General features: G+C 46.1%; 1 protein-coding gene across 1 annotated transcript; it reads right to left on the minus strand.

The window, feature by feature from the left end:
• Nucleotides 1-222: 222 nt before the first annotated feature.
• Nucleotides 223-3207, minus strand: Map10 (microtubule associated protein 10). Its single transcript, XM_036188094.1, is given in 2 exon segments — nucleotides 223-2240; nucleotides 2242-3207. Coding segments are annotated over 2 exon segments (2625 nt in total). The 5' UTR covers nucleotides 3184-3207; the 3' UTR covers nucleotides 223-557.
• Nucleotides 3208-12200: the final 8993 nt, after the last annotated feature.

The raw sequence follows: 12200 nt of genomic DNA on the forward strand, positions 1-12200 counted from the left end.
TATTCAACAACTTCATTAAAAAAAAAAAAAAGAAAAAAAAAACTAAGGTAATATTGGTGTGTAAAACAAGACACGATTTCTTATTAAGGAACATAAGCTCAAATAAATGTTAAGAGAGTGATATAAAAGGGAGATTAAATAATAAAAGGACAGAGTGTTATGAAAGTCTGTAAACCAAAAGCTCTTAGCAGCAGATCATAAATCCCTTTCTGCAACTCACACTCTTAACACATCCATCTGTTACAAGATTTATTCCCATTAAGAAGTGGTGCTGAGCTCATTAACAAGCTCTCTTTAAAATGGTGCATGAAACACCAACTTCAGAATAATCTACACTGCAAGACAAACACTTTTGCAGAGTATACAGACATACTTTTAATCTTAAGCATCTTACAAAAGAATCATTCCTAAGCTTAACAGTGACTTCAGAGTATATCAGCTTGAAGGGAAAGGCACTAAACATCAACGACAAACTATGTACATTGGCTAAAAGAACTACCAAGTTATGTACTAAGGTTATGTATGGTTATTACGTCTCTTTCAAAAGTAGCATACTTTCACACGGTATATCCTGGAAGTTTATTTATTACTAATTCGCAGATATCTCTGCACTGTTTGGAGATATTCAGTGAACCAAGGTCATCTTCCTCTTCTTGGAAGTCAGCTTCTGCACTGTCATCTAAGCCCTTGAGTTCTAGCTCAGACAAATTTGATGGCTCATAAGAACTCACTTGAGATGTCCTTGGTGACTGGCTTTTCTCAGAGGACTTTTGACCAGCTCCTACTTTAAGTTTAGTGGAGCTGTCCCAACCTGTCCTCATGACCTTTGATCTGCCTGTACTCAGTGGTTCTGCCCGGATTTGCTTTTCATTTGTCCACTGTGATGAAAAGTCACTGGTGGAGCTACTGGAGGCTTCCTCCAGACTCCCACTGGCAGTCTTCAATACATAAGATCTTTTATGTGAGCATACCGGTGAGCCAGCAGAGAAGGGAGGGCTGAGCACAGGACTCGCTTCACTACTGTTTTTCCTTGTGGACAGCCTTGCCTCGCTTGCCTTGCTCGTCTGTGAACTGTGTTGGGCATTTTCTGCCCCTGTGCTGGAGTTGGGAGCCAGCAGACTTCTGCTGTCATCCTCAGTCATGCAGAAGTCTTCTGAATAGCAAGGGCTGGCCAACTCCTCCCAGCACTGTAGCTCCGAGATGCTCTCACAGGAACTCTTTCTACTAGGTGGTCTGTTTGTACTTGTATCCACAGTCACAAGGTCTGTGACTTTGACTTGTCTACCATCTTTCCCCTCATCAACAGGTTTGTCAACAATAGGATCCTGGCGGGAAAGCCCTGGGCTTTGGACTTTCATTTTCGGTGTTCCTCCCAGAATATTTGAATGAGGACAACTTTCTGAAATAATGGAATCTGCAGGACACACACCAGCCTCCAACCAAGTGTCAATGGTTCTGTTTTCACACTGCTCAGCTGTTTCTTTTTTAATAGCATGGCTCTGATTCCTTTTTTTAGTTGTACTTAACTCATCAAAACACGCACTGATTTGCCTTGAAGTATCACTACCTTCAGTAAAAGACCCATTTGAGTCTGAAGACTTATCCTTGGGCGGCTGTGGTGGCTTCTGGCTTTGTGCTGCCAAGCTTGGTACTTTCCCTTTCCACGGCGGGCCTCGGACTTGGGGCTCCACTGCTTTGATTTGCGATTTTCTATACTGTTCTCTCTTTTCATGTACAACCAGCATGTCAGGGTTTGTTTGCTTTAAACGCAGTCTTAGTGTATTTGTTAAGCCATAAAGTAGCCTCCCCTTTGTAACCCTCGGAGGAGGGCTACCACTGATCTTCTCTGAATGTTTACCTTTAGTGTTCTTTTTAGACTGAAGACTCGTGAGCTTTTCATGTCCTCGCGCAGAAAGCCTGTTGCTCTTTGATTCTGACCGAGATGTGGACTTGACAGAAGGTTCTGGCCCCTTATGTTCACTTCCATACAACCAGGCTAAGTGGGGGTGAACCTGAGTGGGACTTGCCACGGGCTGGTTGCATAGCAAGGACAGTTCAATCAACAAAGCATTCAGCAGCGGCAGCTGTCTTATTGCATTGGCTGTACCTTGTTCAGTCTGAGGGGGACATACAACCTCATTAACTGAGCCTGGACCCTTCTTCTGTGGAGGATTTAGAAGCACTGGAGGGCTCTCCTCGATTGCAGATCTTGTATGTTTCACCGGATGTATGGGAGGACCCTACATGTTTTGTTTCAGGAAAAATACCATCCAACTCCTCAGGTCCATTTCTCTGAGGCTCAATAGTGATTTCAACCCTGGCAGAAGATGTCTTTTCCTGAGCCAGGTGAGTGTAATACAGAGGAGGAGGGCAAAAGGTGTTGGTTTCAAAGTCCAGCTCCGTGACCTCTGGGCTGAGGGGGCTGACAGTCCTCCCACTGGGAGCGGGTGAACAAGGGGCAGAGGCCATGTCCCCAGAGCTGGCCTTACTGTGTAAGACTGCTTCTTCCCAGGTCTTCTTGATAGCTGAGGGGTCTGAATCCCCTGCAGACCAGCTGTGAGCATCCTTGGCGCATGGCTCTGAGGCCTCCAAGCAGCGTACATTGGAGGCACACTGAAGGCATCTGGCACCGGCTTCTTTGGTGCATGGCTTCGGGGTGTCCTGGGTACGTGGCTCCCACACCTCCAGGGCCTCGGAACCCGTGATACTAGCAGGGCTCAGTGGGCCCTGCAGCTCCTGAGCCCCAGGGGGAAAGCGTCCCAGGTCGGTTAGGCGGCAGAAGACAGCCAATTCCCCGACGCGCTCGGCCTCCGGGCCGCGCAGGGTGAATTTACCCCGGCGGCCCTGGGGGGAGGCGACCAACAGGATGTCGCAAGCCCCCAACAGGCAAGGTGCAGACGCTGGGCCCTGGGGAAGCTGCAGCAGCACTGCGCGCAGGCGCGGGCGACGCAGAGCGTCGGGGCGCAGGCGTAGTAGGCAGGCCTTGCCGCGCCCGAAGTCGATGGTGCGGCTCTGGGGCTCCTGGCCAGAAGCGGCAGGCGGGAGGACGAGCAGCGGCGGGAAGTCCAGCAGGCGAAACGCCACAGCGGGTCCCCCGACACATGGTGACAGCCCGACCTCCAGCCGCACCCAGTCCACTAGCAGCTCCAGCGAGAAGAGCCGCCCGGCCGCCATGGGCGCCATCGCCGTTGCCCTGGGCGACGCCACCAGCCCGCCCCGCCAGCCGGAAGCAAGAGCCAGAGTCGCGTAGACAACTGCGGCTTTGAAGCTCTCTCGCGAGATTTGGTTGCCTGTCCCTGGATGCTCCCATAAACTCCTTTGCCTTCGGGCTTTATTTGGGGCAATTGCAAGATGCTAAGAGATGAGGTGTGGCAAAACGGTATTTCTTAAGTTTTATATTTTATCGCTGTAGATCTCACGTCATTAGGGATCATATATTGGAAATAAATGGACCATTCTGCCCATTCCAAGCCTCAGAGCCTGCCTACCTGTTGCTGTGCGCCCAAAGAAGGCTCTAACCTATCAAAGGCAATGCCATATTATCTGTTTCTGTCTCCTTTGTCTCTTCTCTGTCCTACCACACAGTGATGGCTAGCAGGTCACATTTCCCTCACTGGACTTCCGCCTTCTTGAAGCCTTCTCAGGAGGTTTGACCTCAGCCTCCACCCTGACAACCTGGCATCACCCAGGTGTAGAAAGATTCTGAATGTATCCAGAACAACACACTCTAACACTGGTCCAAGTCCTCATCTCCCATCCTGACTTCTGACCACCCTGGCTTGTCTTCAGAAAGAGTCTGCTATGTTAGTTTATCCAGAATGCTGTATGGATGGTGTGGTGGCTTGAAAGAAAATGGCCCCCAAAGGGAGTTTCACTATTAGGAGATGTGGCCTTGTTGGAGGAAATGGGGGTGGGCTTTGAGGTCTTTTTCTCAAGCTTTCCTCAGTGTAACAATCAGTTGACTTCCTGTTGCCTGCAAGGTGTAGCACTCTCAGCTCCAGCACCCCATCTACCTGCACACTGCCATGTTCCCCTTTGTGATCGTAATGGACTGAACCTCTGAAACTGTATTCAAGCCCCCCTCAAATGTTTTCTTTATAAGAGTTGCCATGGTCAAGGTGTCTATGGTCAAGGTGTCTCTTCAATAAAAGCTCAAACTAAGACAGATGGGAACCCACTAACTGCAGAGCTGACTGTATAATACAGGGGACTGATGAGGGAGCAGGAAGGAGAAGCATCATGAAATATCTTAAGGCATTGGAAATTACTGGGTCTGGGCTGGGGATGTAGCTTGGTGGTAGAGGGCTTGCTTCACAGACACTAATCCCTGCATGCAATCCTCAGGACCACCACCACAAGAGGTGAGGAAGTTACTGGTTCACTTAGTAAGGCAAATGATAATTGATATGTATGTCTGGGAGGGGTGGTTAGTGAAAGTAACGTTAGCTGTTGGGATCCTGTAGTGTACAGGCCACACACCAAGTTAGTGCAGCCTATTTTGTGATTTTGCAACTCAGTCTAAGTTCACAAGCTCCACAGCTTCCAGACTGTCTCATAGATTCCCAGCCTGTGTCTCACATACTCAGATTCTGAGTCACCCTTTCTGTTTACCTGATCAAAGACAAAAGCCCACAAAGACACATTTTTTTACTCATGTTGTGGGTGATTCTGAGGCAGACAACCCTTGTGCTGTGGGATGTTATTTTAACTATGTAAAGATTGTAACTTTTGTTTATGCTGTGGAATATTACATTGAGTGTGTAAAGATGTGTTACTTTAGTTTATGCTGCATTTGTTTAACGATGCAAGGATGTGTGTTTAATTATGTAGAGATGTTGCACCTTGCCTGCCTAAGGCACCTGATTGGTATAATAAAAAGCTGAATGGCTAATAGCTAGGCAGGAGAAGGATAGGTGGGGTTGATGGGCAGAGACAATAAATAGGAGAGAAAGGAACAAGAAGAAAGAAGAAGAAGGAGAAGAGAATGAGAGAGAGAGAGAGGGACATGCCCAGGACAAGAAGCCAGGCAGCCACCAGCTCTCAGACACAAAAAAACAGTGAAAGTAAGATATAGAGAAGGAAAGAAAGTAAAAAAGCCCCAAGGCAAAAGGTAGATCAAGAGAAACAGGTTAATTTAAATTTAAAAAGCTAGCCAGAAATGAGCTTAAGCGAGGCCGAGCATTCAAAACTAATAATAAGTCTCCAAGTCATGATTTGGGAGCTGATTGGTGGCCCAACAGAAAAAGTCTGCTACACCCTGTGCTTATTACCCTCAGGTCACTGGCTCCTTGTCAGGGACCACATTGATGAGAGAAGTTTGTAAGGAGCAGAATGGTATCATTGTTGCATAGATAGAGTAGAAAAATACCCATGCAATCCTATAGTCATTGCTCCCTCAGCTACATTCTCAAGGTGAAGTGGAAAGGGGGAAGCAGGTGACCATCAAGCTGTGAAGCATCCGTGTCCACAGGCACTGTGGCAGGAGATGCAGGTGCTTACCAGATTCTTTGCTTAGTCCTCTTGACAACCCCATCAATTGCTGATCGCCACTAAGGAACCCCACCTGGAGGGGATGAGAGCATAGTTCAGTCTACACAGCAGCAAGTGCTCAGGCCACAATAGTAGTTCTCTCCATCTTTAGACATGTAGCTAAATGTAGAAAAGTAGCAGCATCTGATTCAAAAACATGGTTAGGGCCACAAAGAAACCGTGAGAAAACACTCAGAGAGGCAACGAGGCAAATGCAGGGCATGGTTTATTCTGTGAGAAAATCAGCCTGATGTTTGTTTGTCTTTGAGACACCAGGGTCTCCTTTGCCACCCAGGTTTGAGTCATGATCCACCTATCTCAGCCTCCTCTACCAGGATCAAAGGCATCAGCCACCATGCCTAGCTTGACCCCTTTCCGATGGAAAATCAAGAGCATAGCAAAGGGCGGGTGCACAGCATACTGCCCAAGCTTGGTGTTAATAAGAGACACATCTGTGAAGTGTAGCTTACCACCTTCCTTGTGCTTTTGCTTAAACAACCCATCTAAACAAAAAGATGCTTAAGGTAATGGGATAGTTTGGTAAGAAACTAGTATCAGATGACATGAAAGAATTATTAAGGTTAAGTATGTAAATTCCATGAAGTTTATCTAAGAAGACATCCTCAGACATAAGAGACAAAAGAGGAAGAAGCTGCAAGGAAATGACAGCTTGAAATTTCTCTTGAGACAGGGTCTCTTGAAGCCCAGGCTGGCCCCAAGTGATGGCCTTGAATTCTCCTCCTCCTGCCTCCACTTCCCAAGTGGGACTACAGGCATGCACCACCAGCACACTCTGCTTGGAACTTGCTTTACGATGATTTAGGATAGAAACAAAATGGCAGAAAGAATGCAAATGTGATAATGTCCTTTAAATTTTTTATTTTAAGAGGAATGATCTAACTTTTGTTGTAGGGCAGGGTCTAGGCAACCTAGGCAGGCTCTGAGCTGGCTGAGGCTGAGCTTCAAATCCTGATCTTCCAGCTTCTACCTCTGGAGTGGTAAGGATTATATTACAGGTTTGTGTGCCTCCACACCCCCATTTCAGGTGATGTTGGGAATGGAACTGCGGCCTGTAGTATGCTACGAATGCTCCACCCACTGAGTTACATCCTTAGCCAGTCTTGTTGTATCCTTGAAGAAGCATGTGGAAGTTCAGGTGTAGTTTTCTTTATTATTATGGGGCAAGGTGATGACTTGTGTGTCTATGTACACACACGTCTGTTCACAGCACATGTCTGGAGGTCAGAGGACAACTTTTGGGAGTCTTCTACCTCGTTGATGTAGGGTCTTCTCTTGTTGATTTCACGGTGTCACATACTCCAGACTAGCTCTCCTGTAGACTTCCAGGGGGTTCTGTCTCTACTTTTCATCTCACGACTTAAAGAGTGGGAATGACAGCTACCCACTGCCTGTCTCTCTGCCCTTACCATCTTCCTGGGTCCCATGGTGGTGTTTCCTGTACTCGTGTGAGTGCTTGAATATTTGCATGAAACAATAGTATTTGTGTTTCACAGGGTTTCTGCCACGAATGACTGAGCATCATGTACTGGAGGCCAGCGCTGTCAGAACCTGCCAGGGTCTGTGATGGTTATAATGGTCTGCTGCTCGGGAAAACTGCTTATCTTTCTTTTCTTCTCTTTTCTTCTTCTTCTTCTTCTTCTTCTTCTTCTTCTTCTTCTTCTTCTTCTTCTTCTTTCTTTCTTTCTTTCTTTCTTGATCTCTCTCTCTCTCTCTCTCTCTCTCTCTCTCTCTCTCCCCCCCCCCTGTGTGTATGCAGACCCTCACTTGGTAATAAATTACAGACTAGTGAAAGCAGAGGAGAAAGGGACACCACCAACACAGAGAGAAGATAAAAATGGCTCGGGTGCTCATTTGATGAAAGACCTAGTTTATTTTTTATTTTCATTTCTTATTTATTTGGTTTTGTGTATGAGTGTTTTCCTTGCATGTATGTCTCTGCATCAACTGTATGCCTGGTGCCCACAGATGTCAGAAGAGGGCATCTGACTCCTTTGAACTGGAGTTGCAGATGGCTGTGAGCCTCAGAATCAAACCCTGGGACCTCTGCAAAAGCAACAAGTGCTCTTCCCTGCTGAGGTATCTCCTCAGCCCCTGGAGTCCCTGATTTGGAGAAACTTCTGCCCTTGTATTCTCATAGGCTGGTACTTTAGAAAACCACAATCTAGCATAGCCCCCTTCCCAAATTGCCGGTCCTATTGGGTGGCAGGCTCTTCTCTTGATGATATGTAGTGCCACATACTCCAGACTACCTTAAGACAAAAGCCATATTTCATGAATATTTGGGGGCTTGAGAACACCCCTTTTTCTCAGTCAAATAGCAGATGGCTCAAAACTTGCCAACAACTCCCAAGTGTTGTGAGGCAAGCAGGGATCAGCGAAGCGGGAGGGGCATAGTGCCTCCTGCTCACCAGGACCCTTTGATTAGCTGTAAGCACACCCCATACTGAAAGTGGAAGGTAACTACTTGCTTCTTACAATCAGGAAAACTTGACATGTCAGTCCTCACCTTCTACTCTGTTTTGAGATGAGATATTCACTGCTTTTTATGCCAGGCTAGCTGGCCTTCAAGCTTCCAGAGCGTCTCCTGTCTCCCAGGAGAAGTGTGCAAAGATTACTTACGTTGTGCTACTGGGTCCGACCTTTTCGTGTTCTGAGAATCTGAACCGAGGTCACCAGGTTTGTGCAGCAAGCGCTTTACCCATTGAGCTGTCCTCTCTCAGCATAAGGGGATTTCCTTTCCCTGCAGGAGCTGAGAAGTTCTGGTCTATGGAATTGTGCTGATTGTCCCAGGTAGCCACTTCATAAAGGGTGTCTGTAAGTAGGTCACGTATAAATAGCAGGCATGCTATTTATAGATCTGAAAGGCCAAGCATATCTGGAATTCTTGCCTTGCTCATTTCTCAGTGCCAGCCACTTGAGGAAGAGGGGTGGTTCTGTGTAAATATAGCAACAGGAGCCCCTCTCCCGCTCCACTGATGCACAGGCAGTCCTTTGATTTCCCCAAACTTCCCACCAACTATTTTAGGTTGATAGCTGCAATTTGCATTTAAAAGTTTATTTTCCCTTAAAAATCTGCATGTGTGTATTGAGGCTTATCCAGCTGGAACTTCAAAAAGAAATTTGGCTCAGTCATCCCAAGCTTTCCACTCAGCAGAAAGCAAATGCTAAGTCCACAATGATTTTAAATAACAATAGCATGAAACAATCTCCTTAGTGATGCGGACCTGGGACATGGCCAGCCTTCCTGCCTCTGTACCTCCCCTTGCCTGGTCCTTGTTCCCTTTGCTGCAGCACTGATGCTGGTGGTTTAGGACCCTCCACCAAGCGTGCCCCCCCCCTCCACAGATCTCACAGCTCCTATCTGTTCAAGTCTCTCCTGGTAGTTCTGCCTGAAAGTGACCTCTTTCCTGGTTGTGCCTAGCTGCCCTGTCCCTTATTCTCACTAGCATGCCTGGTTCTCTGTGAGCCCCTCAATATGATGTTCTCTCCCTCCTCTTACCCCTCCTCCCCTCTCCTCCCTCCCTCCCTTTCTTCCTTAAGTGCCTATGCATGTGTGTACAGGTGCACAAACCAGCCCGAATAGAGAACAGAGGGCAACCTCGGTGTCATCCTCAGGAGCATTAGCCACCTTCTTTGAGACAGGCTCTCACACAGACACACACAACACACCTTGAGACAGTGTCTTGCTGAGTAGCATAAAAACTCACAGCAATCCTCCTGCCTCAGACTCCTGAGTGCTGGAACTACAGACTTTACCATGCCCAGTTTGGTTTTTTGCCTATCTACAGCAGCTAACCTACTGATTGTTTCTCTACATGATGTTCATCTGCATTTAATGGACTAATGAAGGAAGAATGTAGTCCTTTGTGGGGTTTGCTGGGTAAAGCACAGTAGTAGAGAAAATACCCCAAGCTATAAACTTAAAACATTGAGAAGGAATCTGCAATGCCTTTTGGTTTGAGATGTTTTTGTGCAGAACTGGGTTTCATAGAAACCCACAGTGCTTTCAAGAATGCATGGGCCTTTTCAGAGTAGCCCTTTAGTTCAATGACCTTCAGTTTTGCAGTTATTTTGACTGGATCCAGGGCCCAGGTAGTAGGATTAAAGCAAACCGAGTAAATTCCCCGTCCTTGGGCCTGTTTCTCCACAAGCATGATTCTCTACAGGATTTCTTTTCCATCAGATACCAACTGATCAGTTCTGAAGTGCTTAGTGTCTGTAAGACAGTCAGAGGTGAGGCTGTAAATGGCCCCAGGCATCTTCTAAATTATGATTCTTAGCAGACTCCCGGTGGAGGGGCTGCTGTCCACCCTGATAAGCGTGCAAACCAGCCTGCTCTGGTCTCTGACTCAGGTTTTCCCTTTTCCTGAATCCTAGGTCCTGGTTTTTGTTTCCCACCTCCCATTTGGACAGTACTGAGAGCCGCCAACAGAGAAAAGCAACATGCACAAGGGTGACCCTAGCCACATTTTCCAGGCCTCAAAAGGAGGGGCATAGTCACATCTCCCACCCATTAGATAGTGACTGTCAAAACACCACTAACAACTGACAAGATGTGGAGACATGGACGTTCTGGTGGGAGTATGAAATGCTACCACTGCTGTGGAGGTGAACTGGCAGTGGAGGCTGAATTTTGCCCCTCAGAATCCATACATGTAGAAGCAAGGAGGTCTAATGGAATGGGATTTGGAACTTAAAAGATAATAGTGTATAGGATTGACGGAAGGCCCTGAACCAAGAGGACTGGCTCCACAGGAAGATATAAGGCAGTGCATACAAAATAAGACACGGAAATAATGACTGTCCTTCCCCCACCGCGTTCCTTCCTCCATGCGGGTGGATCTTCCCCACTCACTGTGTTCCTCCATGCTGACAAGTCACCGTGGTCCTCCATGCTGATGGATCCCCAACTCACCATGATCTTCCATGATAATAAATCACCCTCCCCCATCATGCTCCTCTTGCTCATGGGTCACCCTCCCCCACCATGCTCCTCTTGCTGATGGGTCACCCTCCCCCACCATGCTCCTCAGACTTATGGGTCTCCCTCCCTCCAGCATGCTCCTCCATCTGCCTCTTCTCTTTCTTGTATCTTAAAAAGACACTCATAGCTTAATTTTTTAGCAATGTCTAAAAATATTTTTAGATAACCAGTAATTAACTTTGATTTTTTTGTGAATGAACCTTCTTCCTTTCAAATCCAAAACATTTGTAAGGGTTTACAAACATCTCTTCTGTAAGATGAGGCTCACTTATTTTATTGTCTCACACCATCGCAGGTCTTCCCATCCTCAACTTGAAGTCATATTGCTCATGAATATTTTGGCATAGATGTTTTTGCTTTGTTTTTTTATTTCCCGATTTCCCCTAGGGAAAGTTGTATGACCTATTTTTAGATGTCTTTTTCCCAATAGTGTATTTGTTCTTATGAAAATGTTTACTATAAATTTGAATTGCAATTTAGATTTTGCACAGCCTTTTTATTTCAGATGCTAGCTGATTGACTTCTTAAACTTTATTGTGCACACATCAGAAATTCAGGTTTGTTCTAAGCAAGATAAGTTACAGATGATGTGGAAATTGTCCTTTGCATTTTTAGGCTTTTTCTTTATTTCATTGGTTCTTGATTTTTTTAAACACAGACTCACTATGTATTCCAGGCTAGGTACAATAGTCGCCATCCTCTGACCACAGCCTTGCAATGCTGGAATGACATCTCTACCACCACACTCAGCTCTTCTTCCTGGCCTTTATGATCTCTAGTAAACACCACATTGGCTGCTTAATTGGATCAAAGCCATGAGGTTAGGCTCTCCCAAATTGTTGCTTCTCTGCAATCCCTAGGTACCTTGCAGACATCACAACCTGAGCTGCTCCAAACACTGTGCCAAACAGTGGCTTCAGCTGGTTTTCATATTTAAGTGACAGTCACTGCAGAGACCATGTAAGCTGGCATTCTGAGCAACTCCATGAATATTCAATATATTGAAAAGGTAAAGTTTACATGTGTCAAGTGAATGTATTTGCATGAATTTGGGAGTTATAAACACGAAAACACCTAACCTCACACTTTAGAATTAAATTATTCTTTTTAGATTCCCTGTTTGGTCTTCATTTGTTTTTGGTGTCCTCTTCCGTTGATCAGAACTGCATTTCTAATTTGCGACCCATGCACTCAATGGTTAGTGCAACCATATAGTTTGACCCTTCCCAACTGGCATGAGGTCAACTGCCATCTTTGCTCTGTAAGTGCTCCAGTAGGTAACAAACACAGCAGAGGGTGGTCCTGGTAAGAAGCCAAGCATTAGTCTGCCCATCAGTCCAGAGCCTCAGTACACTAAGGAAAACGAAGGATAATATTACAGCCCCACAGTGCACATGGTCCCCTCACCACTCACAGACTGGAATAGCATTTTCCAGGTGTTGTATATACCAGAGTCCTTAGAGACAAATTCCAGTTCCCCTGCCCAAGGCACCAGGTCCAAGCAGCAGACAGCCTGTCTGCAATCCTCAGAGAACCAAAACAGATAGTAATTTTTAATTTCCTTATAGTTTTTTTTTTTCTTTGTGTTAAGTAAAATTACAGGTAAGTATTCTGGCATAATAGCCTAGGACACACAATCCCTGAGAGACAGAAAGTTGTTTGGTAG

Source organism: Onychomys torridus, chromosome 5 (assembly GCF_903995425.1).
Source record: "Onychomys torridus chromosome 5, mOncTor1.1, whole genome shotgun sequence".
Classification (NCBI taxonomy): domain Eukaryota; kingdom Metazoa; phylum Chordata; class Mammalia; order Rodentia; family Cricetidae; genus Onychomys; species Onychomys torridus.